The sequence below is a fragment of the Nansenia antarctica genome, assembly GCF_963989245.1.
Source record: "Nansenia antarctica genome assembly, chromosome: 15".
NCBI classification, from domain to species: domain Eukaryota; kingdom Metazoa; phylum Chordata; class Actinopteri; order Argentiniformes; family Microstomatidae; genus Nansenia; species Nansenia antarctica.
Window position 1 is genome coordinate 11,028,021 of NC_137685.1, and position 16,035 is coordinate 11,044,055.

Genomic DNA, 16,035 nt, shown 5'->3' on the forward strand with positions numbered 1-16,035 from the left:
CCGCTTCAGTAGACTTGACTGTCTAGTGACAGGGGCCTTCTAGGAACTGTGGACGAGGAGCTGATGTCAGACCAGGGGAGGCTGCCGGAGGTAGAAATCGGAGGACTTTGCTCATTGTAATGCATGGAAACGGGAATGAGGAATGGTGTGAAATCAGACGACCAGTTGAATGACGCATTGGGAATGGAATGAAGAACGGTATCACAAGTTTGACACAATTCCTCATTCCTCATTTCAATGAGCCCGTTCTCCGATGTCTACCTCCACCAGCCCCCCCCCCCCCGTGTCAGACGTTACTGCATAGTCACTGCTGTTCTGTCTGGTCACGGGCCTGTCTGATGTGCTTATCAGTGTGATCCAGATTTGATTTCGAAAAACCATTTGCTGCATCATTAGTTCATTCCAGGACGTCGACCGGATGCACTTCCGTCACGTCGCGTTCGTACTCGGATTAAGGTCTGATTTCAATTTTCCTAATCTCGCCCGGAGGAATTACAAATTACTAGTGTATCATCTCTGTCACAATGTTTAGACATAATCGGAGGTTTCGGTCTGATAGAAATGGCGAGGGATTGTTTGTTCCTTGTGATGCTCAACCTCAACCTCAACCTCAAGGAGGCCCCGGCGGTGGCGTGGTTTGACGTAGGCCGCTACGCCATCGGAGCAGAGCTGGCATGGGAGCGCGGGCATGGCAATCGGGGCGAGGCAACAGCTGCCCCTCTCCCTGGTGGCTGGGCACTCCCGCGGGCATCGACATATGCCAAGGGGAGATCTGGCAGGCGCACTTCCTTTCGGAGCCTGGGCTTCTCACATTCTCGCCCCTAGAGCTGCTCTTCCTCGCCCCCCCCACCCTCCCCTCCCCCCCCCCCTCCCCCCCACCCTCTTGGCAGGTTGCTCTCGGTACACACCCAGAGCCACAGGGCTCCTCTTCACACACATATTACGTTGCATGCACACGTCGCACGCACACACGCACATGCACACGTACGTGCACATGCACGCACACACACACACACACACAGACACAGACACGTCAGTGTCACACACACACACACACACACACACACACACACACATGCCCACACACACCCCCTGCAACCCCGCTAAGGTCATTCTCACATTAACTCTCTGATGCCCCCCCGCCCCCGTACAGGAAGAGACTCTGCCAGCTCCTGGCTGAGAGACAACAGGACACCAGACACCCGAGTCCTCAGCATTTCAAATACTTCAATCGAGGTGCGTTCGATTTATCTTAGCTCTACGTCATGCAGGGGAGTGGGTGGGGGGTGGAGGGGGTGGGTGAAGGAGGGGGGGAGAGGGGGGTGGAGGGGGGGGGGGGGAGGGGGGGATCCCACAAACAGATACTGTAGACCAGGAGACACAAGGTTCTCCAGAGCTGCTTCCTGACTACATCCTCACGGTGACTCAGAGTGTATAAATGGAAGCAGATCTGGTAACAGTGAGACATCACACCCGACCTCTGCGATGGTGAGAAGAGTGTTTTAAAATAGAACACTGATCACTCCTCCAAGAGCCAACACTGTGATTATACCCCCCTAACAATGGAGGTACGTTCTAATGCTGCTTCACCTTGGGAGCTACGCTAGAAACGGAGCAGCTTATTGGGAGTCTTGTTATTTTCATTGTGAAAAACTCATTTTTTTTTTTTTGTCCCCCCATTCCCGCCCCCGTCCTTCTCAACTAACACTACCTCAGCCGCCCTCCCGCCCACCCCCCCCACCCCCCAATTCCCCCATCTGCACTACCAGTGCACACCTGCACCACTGACATTCTCCAATGACATCTCACACACACACCACACATGCACGCACGCACACATACGACGGATCGATTCGATTCGCAGCGCTCAACATTTTGCGTCGACGCCGCGCGGACTTAGAAGCGGGGGGACGGATCCGAACGACGTCATTGCCGTCGTCACGCGGCGGGGGGAAGGGAATCCTCCTCTTATGACACGACTGTCACCTCAGCGACGCCTCGGGCCGTGCCGTCTGAAACCCAGGCGCCATCGAAAGCGACCGTCCTCTCGCCATGAAATGAATCATTGTGTTGATATGCGTCACATTTCACATTTCACTATTTCCACACTGGTACGTTTCACAGTGTACTGTTACTGCAGGCTGTTAGTGCACTGCTGCTCTTGTGTACAAGTATCCCAGAGTGGGTTCCTCCTCAGAGAGGATCGGGGACACTGCGGCGCTCCCAGCCATAGATGTCCGAAGACGCTCACTCACTCTTGCTCCTTACTAGCGATGTGCAAACAAGCGTGATCATCGTCATCCGGCTGACAAAAAGCACAGAGAGCTTTCCCAATTACATAAAGACAAAAACGAAGACTCTTAAAAAGGACGAGGCTCATCTTGGTGGACTGTAGCCTGGCTTGGTAAGCTCGCCTTCCCCTTGCTAGTCCCCTGCTGGCTTGACAGAAGGAGTCAGAATCAATATCAATCTGTTGACAAGATCTGTTATGGGGGGGGGGGGTTCAACAGAGAACCAGAACCATCCCTATGGTGCTTTTCAACTTTTTTTAGTGTGCTTTTCACGACAGACATGTAGGGTGACGATGCATCTTCTGGGAATCAGTCACCGCCACACACACACTCACCCCCACACACACACACACACACACACACACACACACACACACACACACACACACACACACACACACACACACACACACCACAACTCTGTTTGTCGATGTACTACATGATGTACTACATGATGTAATCCATGACTCAGACACTCAGCCTTTGACAGCAGCAGCATTTGAGCTAAAGCAGCATATCCCTCAGCACCCGCCCCCCCCCCCACAATTTACCCCCTCTGAGGTGGCTGAAGCAGGAACACTGCTCAATGCCTGGAGTCACTACAGTTATTACCCTGGTAAGCTGGTGGGGGGGGGGGGGGGGTTGTGCTTACTGTACCATCTCATCTCCCATTTCCTGTCTCCTAAAGGCTTATGTAAGGTTAATGTAAAGTGTGACAGACAGACAGACTGACCGACTGACCCCAGTGTTTGACCCCCCCCCCCCCCCCCCGCACCCCCAGGGGTTAACAGAGCAGGTGGTAGAGAGGCAACATAAGACCCCCCTCAGAGGAACACACACACACACACACACACACAGGGAGTTCAGAATACAGCCTGTATCAGTGTCAGACCGCCTATACAGGACGGGCCCATCTGTGGTGTGATACGTTTCCGACTCTATTTCAGTCCACCGATGCGGAGGAGCGGTCCGAAACGCACAGCAGGGGAGCAGAGGGGAGGCTGGGGGAGGCTGGGGGGAGGCTCGGGGAGGCTGGGGGGAGGCTGGGGGAGGCAGACATCGGAGGACCGGGGGGGGCTCGTCATGACGCACGGAATGGAATGAGGAACGGTGGAGAGAGATCGCACGTGTTTGCGTCATCGTTCCTCGTTCCAGTCTATGCATTGATGACCAGCCCGACGTCCTCCGATTTCTCCCTCCACCGGCCTCCCCCCTGCAGTAGGGTCTATTACCTAACAGGACATGAAATAGGAGACAGGAAACAGGAGACAGGAAACAGGAAACAGGAGATCAGGAGATCAGGAGATCAGGGATGAGACAGTACAGTGAGCACATCCCTTTGATGATAAAGGAAAACTCATTATTCTGTCGGGAATACAATCATATTCATTCATTACGGGAGAACGAGGGGAACGATGCATGTGATCAACATAACGCGAATGACAATCCCTCCTGAAACGTCCGTTTTGCAGCTGATCGTAACCGATTGTGACTGTAACTGTGCAGTTTGAAGGTTTCTGAGGGTGACTGTGGGTTAGTAACGGTGACCTATTGTACACTCAGAAGCTAAAAGCCAGAAGCTTTTTTTAGAAGCTTCTAAAGTGTTTTCCTTTGTGCTGAAATAGGAGGTGGTTGAGGCGGGTGGGGAGGTAGAAATCAGAGGACTCAGAGGGAAATGGAATGAGGGATTCTGATGTGTTTGATGCCATGCCTCATTCCATTCCACGCGGTATCCATCCCTCTCAAAGGCAGAAGTCGACTCCATATAGTCGAGGGGTGGCTGGAGGGTTGCTGAGCTGGGGCTACTGGCGGGGGGGCTTAGGTGGGGTGGGGGGGGGGGGTCAACAGAGTCTTCTCCTCCTCCTCTGGATTAACAGAGAGAAAACTGAAATGATATGGATATCAAAGGTTCCTTTGTGTGCTTATCAAAGGCTTCTGTAGCCTTCCCCCCGAGTGGAGAAGAGAGAGAGGGGGGGGGGGGCGTTACGTAAGCCCAGCCCAGGGGGTCCGGGGTGGGGTGGTGGTGGTGTGTGTGTGTGGGGGGGAGGGGGGGGGGGCTGGTGGTGGTGGAGGCTGGAAGCCGCAGGAGACCTACGTCAAGTTCTGACGCTCCTCCTAGATCAGCGCGTCAGGATGGAGAGGAGAGGAGAGGAGAGGAGAGGAGGGGAGAGGAGGGGAGAGGAGAGGAGAGGAGGGGAGGGGAGGGGAGAGGAGAGGAGGGGAGAGGAGAGGAGGGGAGGGGAGAGGACAGGAGAGGGGAGGGGAGAGGAGGGGAGGGGAGGGGAGGGGAGAGGAGGGGAGAGGAGAGGAGGGGAGGGGAGAGGAGAGGAGAGGAGGGGAGAGGAGGGGAGGGGAGAGGAGGGGAGAGGAGAGGAGGGGAGAGGAGGGGAGGGGAGAGGAGGGGAGAGGAGGGGAGAGGAGGGGAGAGGAGAGGAGAGGAGAGAAGAGGAGAGGAGAGGGGAGGAGAGGAGAGGAAGGGAGAGGAGAGGGGAGGAGGGGAGAGGAGGGGAGAGGAGAGGAGAGGAGAGGAGAAGAGAGGAGAGGAGAGGAGAGAAGAGGAGGGGAGAGGAGAGGAGAGGAGAGGAGAGGAGGGGAGGGGAGAGGAGGGGAGAAGAGAGGAGAGGAGAGGAGAGGAAGGGAGAGGAAGGGAGAGGAGAGGAGAGGAGAAGAGAGGAGGGGAGAGAGGAGAGGAGAGGAGAGGAGAGGAGAGGAGAGGAGAGGAGGGGAGAGGAGAGGAGAGGAGAGGAGAGGAGAGGAGGGGAGAGAGGAGAGGAGAGAAGGGTAGAGGAGGGGAGAGGAGAGGAGAGGAGAGGAGAGGGGGGGAGAGGAGGGGAGAGGAGAGGGGAGGGGAGGAGGGGAGAGATAGGAGAGGAGAGGAGAGGAGAGGAGAGGAGAGGAGAGGAGAGGAGAGGAGGGGAGAGATAGGAGAGGAGAGGAGAGGAGGGGAGGGGAGGGGAGAGGAGGGGAGAGGGGAGGGGAGAGGAGGGGAGGAGGGAGGAGAGGAGGGGAGGGGAGGGGAGAGGAGGGGAGGGGAGAGGAGAGGAGAGGAGGGGAGAGGAGAGGAGAGGAGAGGAGGGGAGGGGAGGGGAGAGAGGAGAGGAGAGGAGGGGAGGGGAGGGGAGAGGAGAGGAGAGGAGGGAGAGGAGAGGAGGGGAGAGGAGGGGAGAGGAGAGGAAACGAGAGGATTCCCCTCGGTTCCCTAACTTAGAAGAGGACCATTTCATCTGCTGTGTGATTGATCTCTGAAGCCTGTCCCTGGGCTGGTGTGAACACGCACTGAGGGAGAGCGAACACACTGTATATAGAGCTACAACACGAGAGCGAGGGGGCATCATATTTGTGGTCATTCCACGATGCATACTATCTCCAGCATCTCATCATTTCAGGTGCAGCTGCATCATCGCTATGGAAACGTGAGGTCTGTGTTTACTTCCTAAAGAAACCCTCATACCGTGTTAGTATGTCCGATTTGACTGTCCACGGCATTCAAAGCGAAATATCTTCACTCAAAGATCGTTTAAAAAAATTAGATTATTTTGGTGATATCGTGTCTATAAATGACTAATGAGAACGACAACAAAAAAGAAATGAAAGAAGAAAACCCAAAACAGAATGTCTAGATTATGACTGGCCAGGATGGTTAACCACACGACATTGTGAATTAACTCAAAACATTTGGAAGAAATAAAGAGATTAAGATGACAAATCCTTTCATTAAACCCACTTACACCCCCCGCCCCCACCCCCCACCCGCCTGGAATCGCTAAAATCCTATTGGCTGTTGAGCTCAGGTAACCCACAGCGCCTGGCAGGCCCAGTGTCACAGGCAGGTCGGGGGAGGCTGGGGGAGGTAGAAATCGAAGGACTGTCTCATTGCAATGCATGGAATGGAATGAAGAACAGTATCGAACGCTGCGAGTTGGATATCGTTCCTCATTCCTTTTCTGTGCATTAAAATGAGCCCGTCCTCCGATTTCTACCTCCCCCAGCCTCCCCCGAAGCCGGCAGATGGTGTGTGTTCACGAAGACGCCAGGGAGAGGATTACTCCGACCTGGAGCTGCGAGAGCCGTCGTCATGACAGCCAATGAACCGGCTCCATACTGAGAAATATTCATTATGACAGCCAATGAACCGGCTCCACACTGAGAAATATTCATCGTGACAAGCCAATGAACTGTGAGAGTCTTCAACATGGCAGCCAATCAGCTGGCCGCGTCGTGACACCTCAGTGGCAGCGTCCTCAACGTTACCGGGGCGCCAACCGAGGCCTGTCCTGGTATGATCCCGTCGGGTGGCACAGCCGTTGCCACGGCAACAACAGAGCGGAGAGAGGGAACTACGCGACAAAAAGAAGCAAGACAGAGCGTCCCTTAAAGCACTTTTTTTTTTACAGCGCCTCGACGCAACGCGGCGCCTGCTGAGAGTCGCGGATGATTAGGACAAACAAACTCATTATAGTCGGGATCTGTTTTTTCCACCTTGACGCTCACGAGCCAATTAGTCGTCGTGTCGCGTGAGTATTCGCCGTGACAGCTTAAGTAAGTAAGCTCCTGGAGTGAACCAGACTTCAGCTCAGCAAGCTAACACCGTTTTGTGGCAAGCAAGGGGGGGGGGGGACCCAGGTACGAACCCAGTCAGTCACACCAGGTGACCACACCTGGACAACCTGGCCAACCAGAGACCAGCTGGATGTGGGCGGGGTTTAGGAAACACACCGTAAAAGAATTGTGCCATGAAGCGCAAAAACCCTGAATGAATCTCAAAACAATGAATCTCAGACAATGAAACTGCCAGAGACCCTCTAACCCCAAGACCCTCTTACTGTCAGAGAAAAGCTTCCGACAAGATTTTGCTACTCTCCATCACCAAGCAGATGGCGAGGAAATGCTCCCTCTAATGAACACGATTATCTGGGTGCTACAGTAGAGACAAGCTGGTGGGCTGTTTGGGTGCATGTCTCACTAACTCCAACAACCATGTTCAGATCAATTATTCCCTCCAAAAGAGAGACAGGCAGGCAGGCAGCCACGAGAAGGAACGATCGCACTGTTAGCGACCCGCCTCTCTTTTGAGAAAAGAGTTTGTAGCATACACTCAGTCCTGTGTAGATCGCTCCACTCCCAGGCCAATGTTACAGCAAAGGCATTTTTTTTTTTTTATATACTTTGGCTTTCACTCCACAGAACCCTCAGCTTGGTTCTGTTCCGCAGCCAAAGACTCCGGGGCCCGTTCTCATTCAGAACACAGCACATGTTGATTTGATAGCATGATTCTGAGAGGGGGGTGTGTTTAATTAACACGCAACTTAATCTGCAACACGTTCAGTGAGGGAGATTGGAACAAACGGTGAGGTTTTGATAGCTGTGTTCCTGCCCTGAGGTACTTTAATATGCTTCCTTTATTAAGAAAGAGAGAGCATTAAGCTCCCTGCTGTAGGCTAGTCCAGCTGGGGGCCATGTGACCAAGGCTTTGCTGCAGTCTGTCTGGTTAGCACTGTACTGCACTGCACCGTGGGGCTTGTAGTTCAACTGTACTGTAACACCATTGGGATTGTAGTTTCGACTGCAACAAGATGGGATATAAACTTGATTCTCAAATGGGGTAGCAAGGGTAGAGGGGGAGCGACACCCAGATATATGCACCACAAACAAAGCCAATTACTCATCATCATCCTCATCATCAACATCATCCTCATCCTCATCATCAACATCATCCTTATCATCCTCAACCTCATCCTCATCCTCCTCATCCTCTTCCTCCTCCTCCTCCTCCTCCTCCTCCTCTCATCATCATCATCATCATCATCATCCTCATCCTCATTCTCATCCTCCTCCTCATCATCAACATCATCCTTATCATCATCATCATCAACATCAACCTCATCCTCCTCATCATCCTCATCCTCCTCATCCTCCTCCTCCTCCTCACCAACCCGTAGTACTCACCAGTATCTTGGTGGTGTAGGCGCTGTTGATGGCGATGGCGTTGACAAGGATGTCCAGGGACTTGGGGGGCAGGGCTCCGGGGTCGGGGATCACTTTGTGGTGGGTGTCGGCGATGTAGCACTGCACCACGGTCATGCGGTTGGTGGTCAGCGTGCCCGTCTTGTCGGAGCAGATGGCCGTGGCGTTCCCCATCGTCTCGCAGGCGTCCAGGTGACGCACCAGGTTGTTGTCTTTCATCATTTTCTGTGAAGGACATTGAGTCAAACAGACTATCTTTAGGAGATGTTCTTCATAATATCAAAACATTCTGTTTTGTTTTCTACACATTGTTGTCTACATGTCATAGGCTGTGTATTTGTGCTGTCGTAATTATGTGTGTTTTTAAATTGAAATAGTTGTTTTTAAATTGTTTAAACATTTTTGTTTTTACCTATTGTATTTGTGCTGTGAAATTGTGTTTTTTTTTTAATTGAAATAGTTATTTTAAATTGTTTTAAACTGCTGCTTACCTATTGTAAAGCACTTTGATGTCAAGTGCTATACAAATAAAGTTATTATTATTATTATTATTATTATTATTATTATTATTATTATTATTATTATTATTATTATTATAATGTGAGTGTGGGGAGCATGGCGCGTTCTGGCCTGCAGGTGGAGCCAGACTGTGGTGGAGTGTGGATGACGGGGCTGATTGCGGACAGGTGTCAGCAATCAGACTCATCATCCAGCTGGTCCTTTTAACCTGTGTGTGTTTGTTCCCCCCCGGGACAGTGAACAAGGCAGGAGAGAGAGTGCCTAAAAGTGAGCGAGCGATTCCCGAAAGGGAGTGCCTACGCGAGCGAACGATTCCCGAAAGGGTGCGGTTGACCAGGACGGCGACCGGCATTTATTATTTTCCGTTCTTGATTATTGTTTGACAAAGACTCTCTCCAGCACGCCGTGGGCGTATGCTGAGCTGTACGCCGAGGGCGAAATAAAAATGTGTTACACAAACCGTTCTTCTGTGTCGACCTCCCTCTGTGCCTAGAGACTCCTACTGTGAGTGTCTATTGAAAACAAAGCGATTCGTTTTAACACTGAATGTCCTTGATCTAAAAAAAATACAACGCCAAAATGATTTACGATTATTGCCAGGGCGTTGATTAGCTAAATTAAGTGTGTACCAGGGGAGACCGGTGGAGGTAGAAATCAGAGGACGGGCTCATTGTAAGGCGTGGAATGGTATGAGGTATTGTATCAAACACGTGACCAAACACAGACCATGCATTACAATGAGCCCATCCTCCGATTTCTACCTCCTCCAGCCTCCCCTGATGTGTCTAGTACCTGTTTGGTTTCAAAGAACGCCTGCCCTGGACTTGGACCCCACTCCCCATGCCCTTTATCGAAAACATCATCTAAACAACGTCACGTGTCATCGACGCCATCTAAACCAGCATCACGCGTGTCGAGCTAGCCTTAGGGTCAGGGTTACGGTTGGGGTGAAGGTCAGGAGGGTCACCGTCTTACCTTGACAGAGTAGGCCAGAGAGATGGTGACAGCCAGGGGGAGACCCTCGGGGACGGCCACCACCAGCACGGTGACACCGATGATGAAGAACTTGACGAAGTACTGGATGTAGATGGGCGTGCACTCCGTCAGCCACTGTCTCTTCTGGAGGACAAAGTTGTCCACGGCGAAGTAGAGCACCAGGATGATGACGGTGATGGCCGACATCACCAGACCTGGGGGGGGAGGACGAGACGACAGCGTATTACAGATGTGTTCAAAACATCTATCAGATACAGTCAGGGCCAGGGGAGGCTGGTGGAGGTAGAAATCGGAGGACGGGCTCGTCGTCACGCACGGAAACGGAACGAGGAACGTCATCACACACACACAAACACGTCTCACGATTACCCTTCCTCATTCCATTCCATGCATTGCAATGAGCCTGTGCCTCCGATTTCTTCTACCTCCACCAGCTCCACCCCTGCTGGACTGTGTTTGAAACATCTATCAGATCGTGAGCTTAGAATTATAAGGTTCTATCTCCGTTTAGGGCAGTTCAGAGATATTGAGCGTCAAAGTTTGTACATTCCATTATGTTTTGTGAGATGGAACCTTTGTATTTTATGAATTAACTAACTCAAAAATGTCAACATTTGAAAAATAACACCACACAAGCATTAATAAACCCCTAATGGATCAGATTATATTTAAAAAACTCAATTTTGACGAAAAATGGAGATAGAACCGTATAATTCTAACGTCACGAGATGCAGTGCAGACTAGAAGTAGAGAAATCAGAATGATGGACAGATCACCGCCACACTGGGGAGGAGACAACCCATTAGACCTGGCTGCACCCTAGCCTCGCTAATTACACCTAGCTGCACCCTACAGTAGCCAATTACACCTGACTGCACCTTAGCTCGTTACACCTAGCTGCACTCTAGCAGAAGCTAATTATCTAACACCTGCCCTTTGGCCTGGGCCTGCCTGTTGTCAGTGTGGGGACATGTTTAATGAAGGTTGCTGAATGCTGGTTGATGGTTTTTCCTCCAGGAATATTGAAGCTTTGTTCTCTCCTGTTCTATGGTGTCCATTTGGTTCTATTCTATTATCTCAGAGTCTACTATAATCTACTGTTATCTACTGTAATCTACTGTAGTCTAACCTACTGTAGTCTAGTCTAATCTACATGTAGTCCTGGGATATGACTCCATCAGTCAGATCTTCTCTGGTACCTGCTTTGCCGATCTGCACGGCCAGCTTGGTGAGTTTCCCCTGAAGGACGGACTTCTCTTTCTTGGAGTGGCTGGGTTTCTTCTTCTCCTTCTCCTCCGTCTCTCCTCCTTCGGCGCTCTTCAGCGGCTGCATCTCCATGGCAGCAGCGCCGTCCTGCTTCTTAACTGAAACGACCACGACACACACACGCACATGCACGCGCACACGCGCACACACACACACACACACACACGCACGCACGCACGCACGCACGCACGCACGCACGCACACACGCACGCACACACACATACACACACACACACTGACTCTATGAGTTACCGTCCTTAACCACTGTGTGGTCGTCAACAGAGGAGGGAACCTTAGCTTAGTCTGACTCCATTCATAGTTTGTTGGAAAACCTGATTTCTGGTTCTGTGGTGGTTTATTGACCGATATGTGTGTGTGTAGTGTGCTATAAAACACATTGTGATTGAACTGGGAGGAGGTGGGGTAGTTATACAGACAGACTTGGTCCCCTTCCTGTGCGGGGGAGAGAGAAAACACACCAACACCATCTCATTCTCACAGGCTCAAATGCGATGTGATTTCGTTTTTTTGGCATCGGAAACAATACAGTTGAGTCTGTCATTTTTTACGGATTTGTTAAACATGGAAGCAACATCACAGATTCCAAACCTGAAGAAGACAGTGTGTTAAATACTTAATTTAAAATATAGAATTAGCATCGGAGCAAGAGCGTGCAGCTCTCTTTCTATCGTCTAAGCGACATCATCTTGAACATGTGTCTGCATGGTGCAAGCATCCCGTATCCTCAATGCTTATCCTACGTACACAACAACTGAACAGCCCTTTAACTGCGGCTTACCCCCAACACAATGCCAAGCACTCTGAAAACCTATGAAAAACACTGCATAAACGCAACCCGTTAACAACATTATTCCAGCCTAGCTTGAACAATCGCAATAAAGTGAACGTTCTCCTCTTCACATGAAAACCTTTCAAAGACAAAAATGATGAACTTTCTTAAATGAACCCAGTAACATTAAACAGATCCTTTCACACTGTGACTTCAATACAGTCAGATACACAGGTATTTAGCCAGTTGTGTGGGTCAGGGGGGGGCGGACCGATCAGCTGATCACTGAGGGACCTATAGTTATGTTTCAATGTCCACACTACCATATCATATACAGCCAGAACATCGGTTCATTCTGTGTGGTATGTGAGTGTGGATATTGGAAGATTAGCCTTTGATAAGCTAGGCTAACAGAGAGCGGCAGACACATAGCAACAACGCAGTGACAGTGGTGACACAAGGCAGAGACAGACACACACACACACACACAAACACACACAATAAGTGCAACATCGTATTTAAAAAAAGAATACAATAATTAAACTAGGGGTGATTTCCCGGACACAGATTAGCCTAGACCTGGACTAAATCCCACTCTCAATCGACAATGTTTTTAAATCTAGGATTAGGCTTAATTTGTGTCTGGGGAATCTGCCCTTTATATAAGACTATACAGTTATCTTTTTTTCGAACTTTTATCTTTATAAAAAACAGTCAGTCTTACTGAGTGTTTGGACTAGAGAGAGAGAGAGAGAGAGAGAGAGAGAGAGAGAGAGAGAGAGAGAGAACGAGAAAGAAAGAAAGAGAGAGAGAGAGTGAGTGAGGAGGCACCAGGGGGGTTGAAAGGTGAAGTAATCGGCGTAACTGTTACCTTTGGGCTGGTTGTGCTCCATATTCCCATCCTGCATTTTACCTACGATGGAGACACACGACACACAGGACAAAAAGAACCAAAGCAGACAAGGACACAACAGTCATCACACGGACGTCAACAGTGAAACCAAAAATAACAACAGGAAGACAGAAAAATGAAGATTTATTCAACATCTCCGTGACAGTAACATACATAACAGAAAAGCATTATAATGAGACTGTGGAAGTGTGTGGGGTGTCGAAGGACTGCGGGTCGGATGTCAGCTGATGTGTGTGGGCTACTCTCACTGTCTATCTGTGCCGGCCAGGAAAGGCTGGTGGAGGTAGAGATTGGAGGATGGGCTTGTGGTAATGCACAAAATGGAATGAGGAATGGTGTCAAACATGTGTGTGTTTGGTACCATTTGATACCGTTCCCCATTCAATTCCAAGTTTAACAACGAGCCTGTCCTCCGATTTCTACCTCCACCTGGTTCTAGCTATAGATGGTCTAGCTAAGGACTGCTATTAAGGATAATATTTATCCGAGAATGAATCACAAAAATCTATATGTCACGTGGAAATAATGTTGTCTGTAGAGAAACCTAAAACACGATGTTTCTTCGAGTACTAGAAAGTCAATAAACTTTGGAAGCATCTCGTGTTGTAGTTTGTCAGTGACTGTGAGAGAGAGCACATTTCTGCTATGTGTCTACGGTCAGGTGGATGAACTGCAAGGCTTTGAAAAGTGACTCAAGTATAATGAAAATAGTGTGGTCTATACACCTGTCAATCACTCTAAAATATAAAACTAAACGAAATAAATAATAACTAGAATATTGATATTTTAGCTGAAATCTCCTTCCTCTGGATGTGCTGTGTTTGAAGAGTTTATTCTGTGTGAGAATCAGTCTGGTTGACATACTCACATTCACCACTACAGGGAATTCCACAAATCCACAGTACACAGAAAAGCCATTGAGATATTTCATGGGGTGTCAAGACAAGAGGTGCAGTTTCACAAAGATAACACACACGATGAAGGAGAGAGCCAAACACACACACACAAACACACACACACACACACACACACACATAGAGGAACAACTCAGCATGCAGAGTAACACTGACATTAGAATGTGCATGCGAGATCACACAAGAGGAAAGAGGAATCGGAAGGTAAACGCTGTAGAGAGATAAGGCCTAATACATCTTCTCGCCTGGAGAGCCAGTTTGACTACGTTTGCGGAGAGAGAGAGAGACTAAAGCCATTGAATCCTGTATCCAGATATCCCAGCTCACAGTCAAGCCCTACAGTAAGGATGTCAGTTCAACTCAACCAGATTTCATGTCCATGCTGTTCTTAGGATCTGTATAAACCAGCCGCTTCGACAAAAGAAATGCAAAACAAATTTAGCATAGAAAAGCTTCTGCTTTCATTTGTAACCTGCCCCCATTGTTCGCTGAATATCTTCTGTGACGATCTAACGCTGAATCTTCCACCACATCTAATCCGTCACGGTTTGCTACTTCACAGTAAACACAGGATGTTATTCAACTTCAAAGTACAATCATCATTCTATGTTTTCCTCTAAGAAAATGCAAGTTTGAAGTCCTGGACGTCCATTAATCAAAAAAGTTGAAAGATAAGATCTCTAAAGTGAATCTAATGGAATTTGTCACGAAGAAGATTTTACATAAGGAGCTTAATAAGCTAAGGAAACTGACAAGCAGGCAGGGGGATTTTTTAAAATTGTTTAATTATATGATGGTAAAAGAAAAGTGTGATTAAATACTGAAGCAAATGTTCCTCACCTTGTAGTTTAAAACAAAGCAGTGTGTAATGGATATCAATTTAATTCACTTCAATTCTTAAACACTCTGTGTGAGATCCATTCCCCTGGAGTCCCTGAGCAACTGCTTAGAACATCAAACACCCTTCTAGACCACAGCAGCACAGGGGAGAGGTCACATGTCACAATAGTGTTTACGGTGGAATGCTCAGGGGACATTCCGGAAGCACTGACGGAACACAAATACACGCCGTTTAATGGGCGAACGCAGCAAATACATAAATCTCCTTTAGACTAACAGTCACTAAACACTGTGCAGTGTGGTCTAAATGACGTGTGCACTAACTCTCATTGTAGCAACCGGACCCCTTGGGTCTTACCCTGCCCTGGGACACACAGCCCCCCGTCCCCCCGTCCCCCCGTCCTACACACATCTGATATTCATCTCCCGCCTCAATGCGACAGCGTCCTCACCGCCGTAGCGAGCGTTAAAGGCGTCGTGCTTTACTGTTCCTCGAAAGCTAAATGACGGGACTGATTTGTGGCATTTTTCCTACATGCTGATCCAAAAGCGATAGGAAAGAAAAGAAGAAGGGAATGGGGAAAAAAAGACTGTCGACAACCTCGGGAGACATGCATTCAGGAGAGAGAGAGAGAGAGAGAGAGAGAGAGAGAGAGAGAGAGAGAGAGAGAGAGAGAGAGAGAGAGAGAGAGAGAGAAAAAAAGTCGGTAGGTAGGTGGATAGGGTCAAGACAGTCGGAGGAGAGAGGGAGGGAGGTGCCTAGGGGACAGGGTGTGGAGGGGTGTGTGTGTGGGGGGGGGTCTGGTCAACCTACCATTGACTAGGCTGGTGTTACCGGGGGCATTAGTACCTGCGGCACCATCGGTAGCTATAGTTGCGATGGGGTGGGCGGACGGATGGGAGGAGTCTAGCAAGTCATAATGGGGGGGGGGGGGGGGGTAAAAAAAGGGGGCAACAGTGAACAATACATAACATGGTAATAACATAGTTAAGAGCTTCAGTACCACGGTAGAGTAGCGTGTTTTTACACACACACACACACACAGCTTCACGTCAGAGGGAAAGGGGCTTGACTGACTTACAGGGATAACGGTTACAAATGCAACATGAAACAGGTTTTTACGGAATGTGGCTTTAACAGAATGATAGGGAGGTTATAAGGAGAGCAGTACAACACAATGGTCCATGGCATAGGAAGCAAGGCTTCACCAAAGTCCTAGGTTCACCTACAGCATACCTGGACCAGGTGATAAGTCTACGTGTTATTATTAGTGATTATTATAATTATATATTATATAGAGGGAGCATATATAGTTTGATGTAATTCAGAGACATTGTTTACTAAGAATACTCCAAATCTCCATGTTTACTTTAGTGGGAAGATCGTTACGGTATAGAATTCATCTCAACCATGTTATTCATGTCATGTGACTCAGCATTAGGAAATCATAACTGAAGCTTTGCTAGAACAGTAACAGGAATGAGCATCGTGGCTAAACTGTTATTGTGTCATCCAAGATGGCCGATCCTGCGGTACCATTG

At 49.3% G+C, this 16,035-nt stretch overlaps 1 protein-coding gene across 13 annotated transcripts in view; it reads right to left on the reverse strand.

Annotated features, from left to right (window-relative positions):
- Positions 1 to 16,035, reverse strand: part of atp2b2 (ATPase plasma membrane Ca2+ transporting 2) — a gene marked incomplete at both ends in the record, with an annotated part of 71,301 nt that overhangs the window by 21,016 nt on the left and 34,250 nt on the right. For 7 of the 13 annotated variants that reach the window (XM_080545500.1, XM_080545496.1, XM_080545495.1 and 4 more), the window contains 5 exons: positions 8,238 to 8,480; positions 9,750 to 9,964; positions 10,970 to 11,134; positions 12,698 to 12,739; positions 15,308 to 15,400. In XM_080545500.1, coding sequence (XP_080401626.1) covers positions 8,238 to 8,480; positions 9,750 to 9,964; positions 10,970 to 11,134; positions 12,698 to 12,739; positions 15,308 to 15,400 — 758 coding nt within the window. The remainder of the gene's footprint in view (positions 1 to 8,237; positions 8,481 to 9,749; positions 9,965 to 10,969; positions 11,135 to 12,697; positions 12,740 to 15,307; positions 15,401 to 16,035) is intronic. The other 6 variants (XM_080545494.1, XM_080545492.1, XM_080545491.1 and 3 more) reach the window with 3 other exon arrangements.